Source organism: Notothenia rossii, assembly GCF_949606895.1.
Source record: "Notothenia rossii genome assembly, chromosome: 10".
NCBI lineage: Eukaryota > Metazoa > Chordata > Actinopteri > Perciformes > Nototheniidae > Notothenia > Notothenia rossii.
The window spans coordinates 24,190,412-24,207,999 of record NC_136908.1 but is presented as its reverse complement, the minus strand read 5'-3'; the positions used below and the strand labels follow the sequence as shown (position 1 = coordinate 24,207,999).

General features: G+C 39.6%; 1 protein-coding gene across 1 annotated transcript in view; it reads right to left on the bottom strand.

The window, feature by feature from the left end:
* Positions 1-125: 125 nt before the first annotated feature.
* Positions 126-17,588, bottom strand: part of pvrl2l (PVR cell adhesion molecule related 2 like) — a 352,980-nt gene continuing 335,517 nt past the window's right edge. The window contains exons 7-10 of the mRNA XM_079654074.1: positions 12,652-12,781; positions 5,944-6,001; positions 4,651-4,743; positions 126-4,266 (exon numbers count right to left, since the gene is read on the bottom strand). Of these exons, the coding sequence (XP_079510200.1) occupies positions 4,060-4,266; positions 4,651-4,743; positions 5,944-6,001; positions 12,652-12,781 (488 nt within the window). The 3' untranslated portion in view covers positions 126-4,059. The remainder of the gene's footprint in view (positions 4,267-4,650; positions 4,744-5,943; positions 6,002-12,651; positions 12,782-17,588) is intronic.

The following is a 17,588-nucleotide window of genomic DNA, read 5'->3' as shown; positions in this document are numbered from 1 at the left end:
ATCTGCTCATTACTTGTAACATTTCAAAGATGTTAGACTTACCAGGTATCCGGCACGCTGTTTCTGAGCTCCACTCTCGATCCTGGGAAACTGACAGGACTAATAACCACCAAGACATCCCGTCCTTTTGGTTTACATTTTATTTGACAAGACAATGATCTGTAAAACATGTACAATAGGTTTCCCAAAAAGCATACAAAATGATAATCGATCTGTGATACACAAAATAAATGAAAGAAAATCGATCAACACCCAAAAATATATGATTACATCTCCAGTGTGTGTGTGTGATTTTTTTTAGCATTGTCATCCTGGATGTCAAACCCATCGGTGTGTTTTCCCCCTTTCATCCTCTGTACTACATGTCAGAGAAGAAATGTGAAAATTGAAAAGCTAAAAATAACATAAAGAAGGCACGTCTGGCTCCGTGATGAAAAGCTGTGATGACAATGGATGAAAGAGAGAGAAGGGAGAGAGGGGGGAAATAAAACAAAAACGAGGGCAAATGAGGGAGGGGATCGAATTCAGACCGAACAGCATCATTGAGGACATTCACAGCTTGTGTTCCTGGCATCGAACCCATAACGGGGGACGGAGTAAAGCACCTTGGCCAGAATGCAACACTGCAGCTGTTACAGATGGGATGGACCCAGGGCCTTGTTTTAACTGCTAATGCATCTGAAATCACTGCAGTTCTCCCACACCACCATCTTAAACAAATACCGCCTGTAAACTGACTCTGATTTATTGAGCTAATACTTCTTTGTAATTTCCGTTTAGTTGGCAGCTTCATGACTTAATTCCTGCCAAAGTCAAGATTGTAATTCAAGATATCTCCAAATGACGCATCTCTATCAAACGTAAGGCTCTGGGTAAAACTGAACGATCCCTCACATGAGACGGAGGAGCTGAAACTCGATACTGAATGCTTGCTGAGTCATTGGTCTCTGTTTTAATGGTTCCCAATGATTGTCTTTTTCTTTATGCTCAATCTATCAACAGCAGCCCGCTGGCAAAGACATTAGACACATTAATCCACAAAAGAATAAATATTCAATAATTTCAGGGAATTAATTTGCAGACAAAAGAGCAAAGCCATCACATTTAATTCCAATTTTCACAGTATTTGTTTTCTAACAGGGATATACGTCATACATGATTGTTTGACACTGCACCGTATAAGGGAGTCGGAAAGACATTCATGTGTCATGAGCTCAGACTCGTCTCACAAAACTGGGAACAGTATATCTTCCTTTGGTCCATGCAGCATGCAGACATTCCCTTTTAAAATCTAAGAAACCAAAAAACTGAAATAAAGAAACTTTTCCACCGTTAGCCATCATAGAAGTCCCTACTTATCCTCCATCTGTCCTGAACCAAATATTGCAACTAAACCAACCAAAGAATATCCAGTTAGCATCTAACATGAAGTTACCATGTAGCATGAAGGGGTGCTTCTATAATGACAAAAATATAAACAAACAAGGAAAACTTCTCCACCAAAGCTAGCCACGATTGGATATTAACTGATGATTGTCATACGTCAGAAAAAATAAAATATTGCATTTTGTGCCGACCTGGTAAAACGGGAAAGCTGTGATAAGAAATGTCTACTTTTTCATGTCGGAATCTTTTTAGACTGCCAACATTTCCTTCCTCTTATCATATCATTCTATTAATCTGGTTTTATGTCTCAGTTTGTGTCTTTCCATCTGTGTAACTCTTTAATATCTTTCATACAAATGCAGTGTATCCACCACCTGACCATGTGCTTTTTTGGGTGATTTTTACTAGTGCGGTTAACCTCGTCACAAATGTATCCTGAGGTTACACAAGATACATTTGTTGTTTGTCTCAAGGTCTTTAGTAGGAACTCGAGAGGAGACGAAGGATTGCACCTCTACGTGAGATTCTGATTCAATGCTGACTGTATTTTCAGAACAGCGCTAAAAACAAAAACATGAAGCCTGCAGAGACAAGACCAAAAAAAAAAAAGCCCCCGCTCTCTCGACATATATTGGACTTTTGCTCGTGGTGTGCGTACATTTGACAGATGCATTGGGACGGAGATTAAAAAAAACAAAACAGCTTTTCACATTTTTTTGACATTCAAAATGTTTGTACAAATGGAGAAGATTATTCTGCAAACAGCCTTGGGAAAGTGTTTCAACGAGCCACCGATCATGCCATGCAGATTATTATGAACAAGGAGTAAAATCCACACCATTTCATTTGATTTTTTTCATATATTCAAATAAAACGTTTTAGTATTAAGTGACAACCTCAATGTATACCCGTGAAAAGTAAAATAGTAATATACACTTTGTTTTTTTAAATCGCTCAATTTGACATTTAACAAACTTCCATTCCCCTGTACAGAGGCACTGATAACACCTACACTTGTTTATTTTTTTGTATGTGTACACATTTCACCAACAATATATTATTCATCAATATTATTTACACAGTTTGTTCATCATTTGGTACCATTTGACATCTATGAATACCACATTTTGTTTCAGCCCGGCACAGCTGTTGCTCACCTTTCTCTCTTTTTTTGAGGACAAAATGCAGAATGCAAATTTTCTACATCAGTGAAATGTTCTGCATATATATGTGTGACCATTTTAAATCGTCTAAAATGGCTGTAATGGCAGTACTTTGTCTAATACATGCTGAGCATTTTCACACTCAAATTACATTCCCATAACGTTTTCTCAGCCTTATTACTGTGATTTATTAGAGGACTGAATACAAACATTGGTGTTTTGTGTGTGTGTGTGTGTGTGTGTGTGTGTGTGTGTGTGTGTGTGTGTGTGTGTGTGTGTGTGTGTGTGTGTGTGTGTGTGTGTGTGTGTGTGTGTGTGTGTGTGTGTGTGTGTCTGCGTAAACCCTGTGGTGTGTGTGGTCAGCTGTAAACTGTCTTTCATCTCCCCGAGTCAAACAGCCTTACCAACTCTTGCAAATATGAATCATGGAATCTTAATCATGTAATGTTGCCAGGTTACAGAGCTTCAAAAAGATGTCCCTTCCCCTTCGTTAACGCGAACGAGCCGCCCTGCGCTCCGGGGACAGACAAGGCTCTTTGACAACATAATAAAGTGGAATGTTTCTTCATTGGACTGTGGCCTTGGCAAGAGTGAGAAAGTCTTATGTTTCTTTTTTCTTGATTATTGTAAAGTTGAAAAATAACTGAAATACTTTCAAACATCTTGAGATATTAATTGAAGCTGCTTGGAGAGCCAGAACTAATTGGGAGAAAATGCAAACCCAATCAACAGTTGATTAACTTGAAAACAATTCAAAGATGGTATCTCATTTTCTGTAGTACAAGATGTTTTATCTTTAAATCACTTTCCGCAGCTGTAAACAGAGAAGCCCAGAAGTGGCAGCTTCACTTAAAAACATTAATTTTGCAATTGGGACATTGTATGTTCATGGCACAGCATGTTGCATATAATATTTCATACTGAATCTCCTTGAAAGCTGTTCTCTCACATTTTATTTTGGCTGAAATTCAGATTGGCAAGCATCACACAGGCAGAGAGAGGTGTGTTAATTAGCTGAGGGGAGTGTTCCAGTTCACCTACATTGCAACATCTCTCAACCACGTAATTAACATATTGTCAAAGACCGCCTCATCACATGCTATGCACATATGATTTCAATGGCTACCTGGCTTGTCAGATATCATGAACTACACTGTGTGTGCAGCCTAAATAGCTTTGAAAACGTTGATACTTTGTACTTTAATAACCAGATATTTGAAAAGTATTTTTTCCCGCTTTTAACATTCCTATTTCTCAGTTGGCTTCACCAGAAATGAAAACATTGTTAAAAACTTTTTTTAATGGAAGATGCAAAACACCCATACAGTAACACCCTCTAAATAAGCCCAGCAAAGAAAAACAATTAAAAATCACCTCATGTAGGATAAAACGTAACATTCTTGAATATTAGATGATATTTTTAATGTGGAAACCAAAGTGCACGCCTTTTCTTTTCTTTTCATGCAAATGTAGGTGACCTGGAACTTGCCCATTGCTGTGGTTGCCACGGTTACACATACATGGCGGGAGATACGAAGCTCTCGCCGCGAGAGATGTTGGCAGCCAGTTGGTCGTGATTGGAGGAGTCCAAGTCGTTCCCACGGAAACCGTCGTTGGCGTGGTCTTTGAGCTCGTTGACCTTGTCATATTTGACCGAATCGTCCCGGGCCTTGGGGGCCCCGCCGTTCAGGGCCCCGCCGGACTCCTCGTCCATGTTCTGAAAGACGTCACACATTATATTATTTTAAATATACATTTAATAAATCAACTCAGAATCAAATAACTGTAGTATTTAAGGGTTGGGATATTTGTTTTTGTGACGGTAATATAAGATGTTAAGCAAAAATATGCAATAGAAAGAAAAAAATAAATCACATGAAGACTTATATAGATATCTACATGACAGTATCAAAACTCCTTTAAATACCAGAAGAATTATGGGATTTTAAGGATAGTGTAAAGGACTTCAAAGTTACACAACAAGCCTTATATGAATATAATTTGATTCATTTGAAGTACAAACTCCACGAAACAGATTTGGAGGCCGCTGTGACAGAAAGTGAGTAAAGACATGCTTTAGTGTTGGTGCAGTGAGAGTTACCGTGACAGGCTCCCCCCCTGTGGTCTCGTAGTAAACCTCTGGGTCGAGGGGGAAGGTCTCTGTGGCCGTGGGAGGCTCCGACGGCTTGTTCAGCTGCATGCACAGAAAGCACATCAGCACAGGGAAGAGAACCACTCACACAATGCAATACACAGGAGAGGAGAAGAATTGCAAAGTTTAAGTTAACTACATAAGAGAGCTGTGGACTAGAGTCTTAGAGGCCTCCAAAGACCGATCCATGCGGTTCATTTAATGTGATGCACTGTAAAAAGTACATCCTGGCTTTCCAGTGTCCTGAACAAAGCACACCTTGCGTCTATTTAAATTCCGGGAGTCAAGTGAACACATTTATAAAGTTGTTCCTGTTGTTAGAATATTGCCTTTTTTTGTTTTTTATATTTTAACACACGGCATCTGTGGGCAATTTGTCAAAACAAACAGTTTTATATCCACATAAATGAAGATATTTCATGAAAAATCTCATTGTATAATTATTTTTTTAAAAGCACAATATCAAGGTTATTTGATCAGTAATGTTGTGAAATTTGATTTTTCTTTGTGTCGCCCTGTTCTCCATGCATCATCTAAGATGTATATATGTTTTCATTTGTTGTCTTCTTTAACATTAGAGAAAGAGTCTTAGATATTTGCTGTTGTTGCCTTACCATAACAACAGACAGGAAGACAGAAGTGAAGCCCACTCTGTCACAACAGTTTATTATCGTTTGAATATCATTTATAGCGAAATTGAATTCAGAAAAACTCTTCTCAGACAGCTTTGAAGGTAAAAATGTTGAATGTTTGTTTATTTGATGCCCCATACCTCATGACTTGCAGTTTTCTTTTTTCTTTTGAAAAGCTTGATTTGGATTTAGAAAACACCCGAAAGAAGTAATCATTTATTTTAATCATGATCCACAGATGGTGCCTTTCAAGACCGTTGGTAGATGTCTAATAGACATTCACTCTTGAACCCCTTGAACCCTGTTCAAATAGGCATTCAGACATCTTTATACAGCTAATCAACATTAAATTGCGGAGTTAGAGCCTCATTACATAATGTGTTAGGAACACAACACAATGTGATGGAATGAGGGGGAGGAGAGGAGGGCTCTAATGGAGCTCTTTACAAACCCAGCTAATTATTTCGACACACATAAGCCAACTCAGATCTCCAATCAATAGCCATTAGCCCTATTATGGCTGCCCAAATGGACTGCGTGTGTGTTTGTGTGTGTGGAATATAATCGCAGTGACAATAAAGATTGATTTGAATTCACGTCAGCCACTCACCATCTCTGTCGAGCTGCCTGCCTTCACAGGGGGAGGGGGCTTGTGCTTGGGGGGGGCCCTGACAGGAGAAAAGACAAAAATAATGTGGTATTGATCGCTGCTTCGTTAGGACGTCAGATTTCATTTGTACAAAAACAAAGAAACAAGTTAGGCAACTGTGAGAGCACGGATATGGAAAGAATTGGAATATTGAGCTCCAAAGACATCCCATTGGGGTGAGATTCAATACAGACTGTATTTATGAATCCTTCAAGTGGTGAGTTTTGTGTGTGGTTTAAAAGTTTTTGCACTTGAAGTAGGAAGCTGTGATTGAATTGTGGAGTTATATTTGTACTGAAAGAGAAATCTGTGTTTAGAGTAATAAATGAAAACGCTTTTAAGGGCCCACCGTGACAAGTTGCTAGTTGAACTGGAGACTTTGAATGAACAACGTGCATCACTTTACACCAGCTCTGGGATTCATGAAAAAGCTTCATTATTACACTGAACAAAAATATAAACGCAACACTTTTGTTTTTGCTCCCATTTTTCATGAGATGAACTCAAAGATCTAAAAGATTTTTTATATACACAAAATAACCATTTCTCTCAAATATTGTTCACAAATCTGAAAATATCTGTGATAGTGAGCACTTCTCCTTTGCCGAGATAAATCCATCTCACCTCACAGGTGTGGCATATCAAGATGCTGATTAGACAGCATGATTATTGCACAGGTGTGCCTTAGGCTGGCCACAATAAAAGGCCACTCTGAAACATGCATTTTTGCTTTATTGGGGGGGTATGGGGGGGTCCGAAAACCAGTCAGTATCTGGTGTGAGGGTTAGGATTACGGTTAGGGTTAGGGTTAGGGTTAGGGTAATGTTGTGAATCGAGTGGCCTGTGTTCATCGTCCATAACATACGCCTGCCCATACCATAACCCCACCACCACCATGGGCCACTCGATTCACAACATTACCCTGAGAAATGGTTATTTTGTGTATGTAGAAAATGTTTTAGATCTTTGAGTTTGTAACGACGAGACGCCGTTACTTGAGCTCATGTGGATATAATCATTGTACTGTGTGGGGTATATTGACGACAACTTCCCTGTTCCCCATGTATGTTGTAGCTGATTGTGTGCACCTGGGGCCCTGGGTTGTCTCCTCCCCCCTCACCTGTGTCTAATTGCTCCCCCCTCACCTGTGTTTAATTGCTTCCCTTCACCTGTGTCTAATTAGTCTGTGTATTTAAGTGCTGTTTCTTGTAGAGTGGTAGTGTGTGTTTTATTTATATAATGGTTTTATTGATTGATTTTAATTTTATTTTGATTAGAACATAGGTTAATGAGTTGGAATGATGTGATGATGCATACTCATGTACAGTAGGTGGCGGTATGCACCTTTTAAGTTGTTTGCAATCCGCCAAAAGCAAGAGAAGAAGAAGAAGAAGAAGAAGAAGAAGAAGAAGAAGAAGAAGAAGAAGAAGAAGAAGAAGAAGAAGAAGAAGAGTGGTAGTGTGTGTGAGATCCTGGTGGCTGCAGGTTGGGCTCGCGGGAACAGCAGCAGGATTGAGGCTGTGTGAACTTTGTGCATATTGTTTTAATAAATGCCCACCGCTGCAGGCTGGGCTCGCGTGAACAGCAGCAGGATTGAGGCTGTGTGTGAACTTTGTGCACATTGTTTTAATAAATGCCCACGTCGGGTTATATTTTTGGACGTTCTGCCTCTGCCTCCTTGCTTGGTCGGGCCGCTCAACGGTCAGTCTCACAATTGGTGTCGTAACTCGCTTCCTTTGATTGTTATTAGGGCCGGGACTCGATTAAAAAAATGTATCTAATTAATTAGAGGCTTTGTAATTAATTAATCGAAATTAATCGCATTTTTAATCACATAAATATTTGACCTGAGAACAGTGAGAAGCAATTTTTTTCACATGGATTTTAGTATACCATTGAATAATGACTGAATACATAAGCTTAAGCAACAAAACATTGTTTATTTTTTTCAAGGTGGTACTTAACCAAGACCAACAGAAAAGTGCAATTTTTGCCATAAAGTGTAGCAATAGCATATTTAGGAATATAGTACATTTCAGAGATTCAGGTAGCCTATAGGTAGGTAGACCTTCTGTAAACTATAACACTTTGTTTTTTAAGTAAAACACAATACTTTCAAGTCGAACATTGGAAACTCTGACTATTAGAAAACATCTCTCTGTTGCTTCAGAGGCCATAACAGACTTTGTTGATTTACCAACAGTTGATTTAAAAAATCTAATCAATTTCAGTCCAACTCTCAATAACCTTGGCCAAAACAATAAACAGTTCAACATAAAGTGCCAGTTGCACCAACAACGTAATAAATAGTTCAACATAAAGTGTACCATTTAAAATAAAATAAAAAAGTGCCAGTGATTGACCTCAATCCCTCCTATTCTTCCAATATCCTGATGAAAAATAAAATCTCTCTGTTGCATAGGCCACTGTTTGATCAACGCGAATTGGGTGTGGGTCCTTGTACTCCGAGTCGGGCTAACATCCACGCTAGCTGCTATATGTTTTGCATTGAGGTGATACTTGAGGCTTGATGTGCTGCGGTGATATGCGAATTCCTTTTTGCATAATTTGCAAACAACCGTGCTCTTATTGACGCTTCCATCCGTCCGTTTTTTAAAACAAAATGTCCCATCCACGGGGCCAACCAAAGCGGTCTCATCAGCTTCTTCGTTCATGTTTGACTATTGTTCACTGTGGTTTGTTGTTGTCTGAAGTCATGAACGTTAGTTGGTGCTCCAGTATAATCGGTACCCCTGAAACTCATCCAGTGAGAAACGTTCCGCGGTACAAAATAAAGTGCGATTAAAATGCGTTAATTTTTTTAGCGCGTTAATTTTTGTGTAATTAATTAATCTTAATTAACGCGTTAAAGTCCCGGCCCTAATTGTTATATCTGACAAATGTAAGTAGAATCACTCAACCAGGGCCGGTTCTTGCCAATTTGATGCCCTAGGCGAGATTTTAGCTGGCGCCCCCCCATAGAATATATAAAGAATACATGAGAAATCTCAACAAAAGACAAATACACTAGAAAAACAGACACTTATTGACATAGGTAATATATAAATGTATTCAGTATTGTATGGACATGTTTGAATTGGGGGGTGGACGTCACATTGTCTAGGGGGGTCCAGAGGTATGCCCACCCAGGATTTTTCTTTTGAACATTTTAAAGTAAAATGCTTCAATCTGGTGCGCTTTGAGCACACATTACTAGAGACTAGATCTGGGGGTACAACTCTAAAACACCCATATGAAAAAGATCGGTTTACATTTTAATAATCAAATAAGTATGTGAACACAACCAATAACCTACCATAACTGTAGGAGCCAAAACGTTGATTTATTATTTTGATTATTTAATCATTTAATGTATGTAATGGAGAATAATTGATTGGTGTCATTTGATCGGGATCCGCAGCCACGGTTTGGCGGAGCGGCTGATTGGTGCTGCGATTGCCTCAGCTGGTTAAAAGAGTCCTGCTGATTATACTCTGTGTTCTATTTTGGTTGTGAAGCCACAAGGTTTTTTGACAACTGCACTGCAGAGAAGATACGATTTGTTTAAGTGACAAAAACTTTTCCAAAAACAAACAATATATCTCTGAGTGATGTGTGAGCGCGTCGGCCAGGCGCTAAAACCAAAGAACAGAAAAGAGCTTGAGAAAGGTGGAAAGATTGCTCTTTTAATAACCAATAACAAATACATGTAGCTTATTCTATTTTTGTTGTTTATTCATATCTTATTAACATTTATTAAGCAATTTTTTTATCTACAGTTTAAAACGATATGTCTGGTTTACTGTCCTATAGTATACATTGAAGTGATTTCAAACCTGTTTATCCCAATAATTATAAAGGAGTGACTTGGAAATATGTGTTTACATAAATTGTGATCAAAATGTTTGAGACCCACTGAGATAACTTAGACTAAAGTGAACTATCTAAACACTCAGAGTCCTTTACCTCACTGAGCTGTAGTTATCAGCCTCTCAGTCTGTCAGGAGAGAGCTTCCCTCCACCTTTGTTGTATAAACATCTTCTTCTTATGTCCGTTAGCGCAGCTAGCACCAGATGCTAACAACAACAGCGCCGGTATCTCGCTCCCGCGCTCACTCGCACTTTGGCTGTTAGCTGCGGGTGCGAGATAAGCCAATATCCCCCACTTTCATCACTTACAGCGCCTATCGTACAGGGCAAATGAAAAGTGTAACCGGAGTGAAAATGCCGTTACCTTTCCTTAATTATGAATGTTGTTACATCAAGGCCAAAAATTAGGATGAGCACCAACGGTCAAAAATGTTTTCCCCCCTCCCAGATCTGCCAGCGCAGCGCCCCCCAGATCTTGCGCCCTAGCGACCGCCTATGCCAAAAACCGGTCCTGCACTCAACTCAGGTAAAGAGCTATTTAAAGCTATAAACACAGAGTATTGTCAACATTTATTTGACTTTTATTATCAAAATTAATTGTAATTTTATGATAAATGGGCTGGTATTTATATATTAGCCGCTTTGACACCAAGTACTTTGCCGTACTACTACTTACAGACCCGGCACCAGAACAGATCTACAGACAGGGCATATGATTTTCATGGGAGGGCACACAAAACCGTAATGTGCCGCGGCCAGTGTCAACGTCAGAGATTTTCTTTTGGGGGTGCTGTGGGGTTGTGGTGGCTGTCCATTTCCAGCCGCCTCCTTGGGGATGTTTTCCCTTTGCCTGTTGTGTGGGCGTGGTGGCTGTCACTCTGGCTCCCGGCTCACCTGCTGCAATCAGCTGTTCACCCTCACACCTGATTCTCATCAGCCATCTACAACGGCATATCAGCAGAGGCTCCACAACCTGTCGGCGCCAGATCGTTGTTAAACCACAGTGGATCATTCTCTGACCGCCGTGTTGTCGTCACCAGCCTCCACTTCCTCGCCACTCCTGCCGGATTATCCTTCCCGCACCTTTTGTTCACTAATAAACCCTTTTTGAACACTCTGCCGTGTCCTGCGTTTGGGTCCTCTCAGATACCGTAACAGGGGTAGCTTGCCGTTCCATAGAGGGTCCTCAAACATGTAGGGTTTCTTCCCATTAAGTGCTGCATGTGGTGAATCTGAGGCAAGATAGCAAACAGTAGCATAAAACAAGCTACTGTAACATAGGCTAAAAACTCTAGAGTTGACAGAAAATACCCTTGTAATTTGGCTATTATAAGGTCGAGAGAATTATGAATTCATCCCATTAAAACAATTTGATACCACTTTACAATAAGACTACCCTTATAAAGGATTCATAAACCATTTATAAACCAGTTCTAACATAGACATCAACACAGGCTCACTATTTGGCAAGATGACTAAGCCTTATAGTGGCTACTTAGCGAGAATCAACTCGGCGAACAACAGATACCAAGGACGCTGGCTGATGAAGAAGACAAAGTAAGCTAGGTAGCCAATATAAGGCTTAGCAGTACAGATAAATGTGGGCTCACTCTTTGGCAAGCAACCGGTCACAGTTGCCCTGTTTATCTCATGTCTTATAAAAGCTTATTAATGATTTATAAAGTGTTCACAACCTAATTAATAAATTAATTACAAACTATTCGTAAAACCTTTATAAGGGTAGTCTTATTGTAAAGTGGTACCAACAATTTTAGCGGGTGATAGATGTTTAGGGGCAATAATATATGCCTTACTGTTTATATTTATAAAAGGTGTTAAGCTAGCTAATGTACATGCTAGCTATATCTCTCATTTCAAGTTTTGAACGTACAGTAAAGAGTTAAATGCTTGTCCTGGCATCTTTTGCCAGACTCGTCCAACACAAAGACTTTCCCCGCTGTACTCAGTTGTGCGCTTGGGAAAAATGCCGTACATATACAAAATATCTTACACTGCTGTGGCTTAAGAGTGAATTCATCAGCCACAACGGGAGTCACGTGGACAACCAGAGCTGGGAACAATTTATGATATGAGGCTTTAAGGAATGTAATTTCCCTGTAATTTCAGGCCAGGGGTAATTTCATGATATATTATGTGAGTGGCTTAGGCCTAGCTGCTGTATGAATCATTTTTATGGTTTAAATATTCAGAATGCTTTTAATCTTGAACTTTGCAGTCATAATTTCTAGATGCTTGCAGAACGAATTACATCTTATTCTACTGTGGAAGTGGTTGCATATTTGAGCATCAGCAAAATGTCTGCCACATTCAGTAAGTATGAATCTAATTAACCTTTCTGTGGAAAAAAAATACTGCATATGTGTTATTTTATTGTTAGCTGGCATGAAGACTCAGTTTGGAAAAAAATACCTCTTGAACTGGGAATAAAACAGGCAAGGTTTGACAAATTCCAATATGCAGCAGCAGCCAAGGGGAGGAATTGCAGCGGGTGTGTGTGTGTGTGTGTGTGTGTGTGTGTGTGTGTGTGTGTGTGTGTGTGTGTGTGTGTGTGTGTGTGTGTGTGTGTCTGTATGTGTGTGGGGGGGATTTTGTAAAGTCTCCAGGCTGACTCAGGCTATAAACTTCAGGTCAGGATTTGTGACCAGGCTCCTTCTGCCGGGTCTCCTCATGACATGTAATACATTTTAATGAGCTTTAGTCCCGGAAGCGGAGATTAATTTTTCTCAGGAGGTTAAAAAACCTGATGAAGTCATAGCAGAGTTGCTAATGAAGACTTACTCTCCGTCCTCCTGGCGCTTGCGAATGAAAAAGATGATGCCAACGATGATGCCGATGAAGGCCAGAGCGCCGAGGATACCGCCAATAACCGCACCTGACGACGGGCCCGGGGTGACTGGTCTCTGCTCTTCTGTTAAGAAAGAACAAAGACAAAGTGCAAGAATATTAATTGAAATTCATTTAAAATCCATGTTATGGCTTCTGGCACTTAAATGCTGCTTCATATTTGTGTTTCTATGTGTGTGGTGAGAGAAAATAGTCTGTGGCTGTGTAAAGCAAACATCATACAAATGATACGTGAGTTAAATGAACCATTATGAGAAATCTCAAGAGGAATCAGATAGTTGGAACCAGGTAATCAAATGTCAAGTTTCTATTTAATCAAACGTGTGTTTTCATGTTGTAACATTTTTCGCACATAAGTCACATGAGCATGAAGACATCTTGTTAAAATGAAAGCAGCTCAAAGTGCTGTGTTGTGATGCTAACACTCTTCAATGCCATACATCTTTGCAAGCCTCACACAAGCTGAACCTCACGCTTCTGACTTCGTCATCTCACTTCCATTAAGAGCCTATTCATGATTGTTCAGGGCTGTGAGGCAACTAAATTGACTGTAAAAGCATCTCATTACAGTAGTGCTTTTATTTGAAAAAAGAAAGCTGCACCCAACCACCAGCATACATAGTTTCTGCCCATCATCCAGTGTAAGACAACAAAGGCAGGGTTGAAACATTTTCACAGGCTTTTTTGTCCATTTTGTCATGAAACCGTATTTCATCACTACCAGTTAAGAAAAAGCACTCCACTGTGTTTGATACAGAGATGATAAAAGGATAATTACACCAATGCTTTGCACTCAATTAGGTTTACTACATTTAGCTGATGGTTGTATGATTATTTGACTAAAATTAGGCCAATTTGTGTTTTTGCTGCAAACAAAACTGTACTGCAATTACAGTGCATAGAGTAGTTTGAGTTACAGCTCGTGAAACACATCAAAATGCAATTGAATACGTTTAAAAAACATGTGCATTAAACAGAAATACACCTTTTTTCTTCCTTTTCAGGAAGGATGTTTTTTCATCTACCAAATGGGATATCATCCACATACCTCAAATATGCTTTATCAAATAACAATGCAATTCCACCCAAAGATTGTCCTTAAACATTTCAATATTTAGATCTGTGTATTGTTGACCAGAATAGTTTATTCCTTCCTAATCGCCTTTGCTTTCTTTAAATGTCATTCCTTTAACCTCAAGCAACCCATAATTATTGTAATTCAGTTGGATGCTGAATTTTCAGCTACTGGTAAGATTTTAAAAAAAAGTCATGCATAGCTAGATTTACAAAGGATAAGTGATAATATAGGCAATTTGGGAGTTGCATGGTCAATGGGTGTGATAAAGACTGCATTTTGTCCTCCTCACCAGCAGGTGGTGTTCTGTTCCAAGTTTATATGATCTTCGAGGAGAGGGAGAATGATAAAGAGATAGATAGATAGATAGGTAGGTAAAGGTAGGTAGGTAGATCAGAACACACACTGGGAAAGAGCAAAGTAGGAGAATGAAGAAAATAGATAACGTTTGACAACAAAGGGAAGATGGAGGGGGAGAGAGGAGGGCAGATGAAGGAGGGAGAGAAATATGAAAATGAGGAAATGAGGGAGGGAGGTTGAGAGACAGATGAGGTAGGAAAGAGGAGGCAAGGAAGAAAGGATACATTCAGTGGGGAGAGAAAAGGAGGGATACACAATGACGAGATGGAAAGCCAGATGTATACAGATGAGAAAGATGGACAATGACTTCAGGCCTTTCCTAACAGATAAAGATGCACACAGACACACACACACACACACACACACACACACACACACACACACACACACACACACACACACACACACACACACACACACACACACACACACAGGCACGTGAACTGAACACCTCATCAACTCTCAGTGTGTGTACACGTGTGTGCGTTGGAAGCTTATTTAATGCGGGCCATGGCGTGATCAAAGTTTACACTGCCAATGTTTGCCATCGATGTACGTGGTCGATAACAAACTGCATTTTCAATAGACAATGAGTCGTGGTGCTGCATGACAAATGGCGGCGACATTGAAAAGCATCTGGGATCTGTTTCAGGAACAGAAATCTGATTAAGGCTTAAGAGTTATATGCATCCCAGAAAGGGTAGAGAAGAGGAGAGAAGATGGATTATCTAAAGATAGATGCAGAATTAATGTTGATAGAGAGAACACACTCCTTCACCTTTGCTTCCTCATAACATCCCTCAACAGGAAGAAATCCTCATCACGTATCCTCATCATTAACACCTTTTCTTACAACAGTTTCTGCAACAACTGAGTTTCCATCTTCTTTTGTAAATCAGCAGGTGGAATCAAGACAGAAAAAAAGATCCCAATGGAAATGCCACACATAAAAAAAAGAAGCTAAATATAGTCCCTGGAAAAGTTTGGCTACTGATCAGGTAAATGTACACACTCTTTGTTTAAATGATACAATTGCCCGCCACCCGAAATACTCAAATATGAGGAATTAAAAGTTTCTCCTTTGTCAGACACTGTTGATACCCATGAGTCCTTTCACTTGTTCATAAAACCTAACCAATGCAGAAATAACTTCCCTACAAAACTGCCATTTCAGCTGAGAAGCATAAACAGAATGTTCCAACCTACTCTAAACCTAATGAAAATAACACATTACCCCTAGAAATATTGGAAATGACCAGTTGTCCTTGGACATGTACTCATTTGACATCGTACGTAAAAGTGATTCCTTTATTTTTGGTGCATACTTTGAATGTCCAGCAACACGTGGGGGTTACTTCTTGTTACATGCAGTCTTTTTAACGCAAACAGCCATCTTTACAGGAAACAATTTTGTTAGGTTAGGAAGAATTCAGGGTTCTGGTTTGAAATAACTACGAAAATGAACCAGTTACGTGTAAGTGAAATTGGAGAAGTCACGTGAGAAATAAGTCAACCTTTTAGTTCCATAACTTTGGAAGTGGCCAACACTGATATATTATGTGACGAATCAACCAAATCTGGTCTCATGCGGGACCCAAACAGCTTCCTCTTTAAAAAATAACTTTTTTGTTTGGATACACCTACTGTATTTAACCCGAGCTCCTCTCCCGTCAGGAATTTGACTATTTTATTAAAATGATTTTATGGGATTAACCTGAATTACAGTATATCACTTGTCCTGGGTATACTGTAGCTACAAAGTGTATGAGAACCGTACTGCCTTGGTAAAAAAACAGGGAGTAGTGATAACTAAGGGCGGAGGTTAGGGGTAGTGGATGGAGGTCTTTTTTTTTGCATTTAGCAACCAAAACATTTTTCATCCATGAGCAGCAGGAGTGATTCTCAGTATGTTGGTTTAGAGCAGCTTTTCAAATCTCCTCATGCAGGTTGCTTTAGTGGTGATTCAATACACCCACATACACTTCCTGTCAATGGCGGGCTCAGCGCATCCTCCTCTATGCTATACACACACCGAGACCTTAGAGAACTGCACCTTGCACTTTCCTTCACCTCCATTGGATTCCCTCTTTATCTAAAATGCAGCTCGATTTCCTCATCAACGAGTCAGCCCTGGGTCCTGCTGGAGTTATTGGAATATTTATGCTAATTATGAAACATTTATATTGTTAAATCAATAGCCTCATATTGTAGCATTGCTTTTTAGATAAAAAAAACGTGTGTGTGGGAATTCAATGGAGCACAAAGCACAGCAGACCTTCACTCGTCCTGTTTCTGGCCATTTCTCACGTAGCAAAATACCCCAAATCTACAGATATAATGCTATTATCTAAGTGACACTCAAGCGGTGTGAAATTGCTATGTATCACATGCAATTTAAATGAAAGTGAAACAAGAATCCCTGTCTAAAGCACCCCATTACTCTCTCTTATCAAAGCTCCAGTGTGTGGGCATATTAGCCATCAGTGAAAACACTTTGTGCCCAAGGCCTGTACTTCACTGTCTATCCCTGTGCACAACATGGGCGGAAAAACACAGATTTTACCAAACAAATTAAAGAAGTTATTCCTAAGGCAAACATTGTTATTCTAAATCACATGTCACATGGTGACATACAACTTGAAGCATCAAATCAACTTAAGCAAGAGGCAAGGAATTGTTTAGATTCATTTAGTCTGAGTCTGCATTTACTCTGTACGACGGAGTATTAGGGCCACACTTAGAAAAAAAAACGGAGATTTTGAGAATAAAGTTGTAATATTACGAGAATAAAGTCGTAACACTATGAGAATAAAGTAATAATTACGAGATTAAAGTCGTAGTTCCATAAGTGACTTGAGAAGCGGACTTGGAGGAGATTGTCTCCTTTCTGCAGGAGGAAACGGCTGGTTCTGGCCGACTAAATTACATTGCATTGCATTTAGCTGACGCTTTTATCCAAAGCGACTTACAATAAGTGCATTCGACCAACAAGATACAAGCTTGAAGAAAACAGAATCATATAAGTACATCAGGTTTCATCGAGCTAAAACATTTCAAGTGCTACTCAACTGGCTTTAGATAAACCAGTCCTTTGTTAGTATATAAGTGCTTAGTTAATAGTTCTATCGCTCGAAGTGGAGTCGAAAGAGATGAGTTTTCAGTCTGCGCCGGAAGATGTGTAGGCTTTCTGCTGTCCTGATTTCAATGGGGAGCTCATTCCGATTCCACTACAAGGCTATCGTTCGACTCCTTCTGGATCCAAAGCCTTGATTACAAGTCTCATCATTTCTTGTGAAACAACAAATCCCCTTTGAACAGCTCGTAGATGTAACCAACGATAGCCTTGTAGGTCGGCCAAGAACCAGCCATTTCCTCCTGCAGAAAGGAGACAATCTCCTCCGAGTCCGTTTTGGTTCTTTCTTCGAAATAATAGACA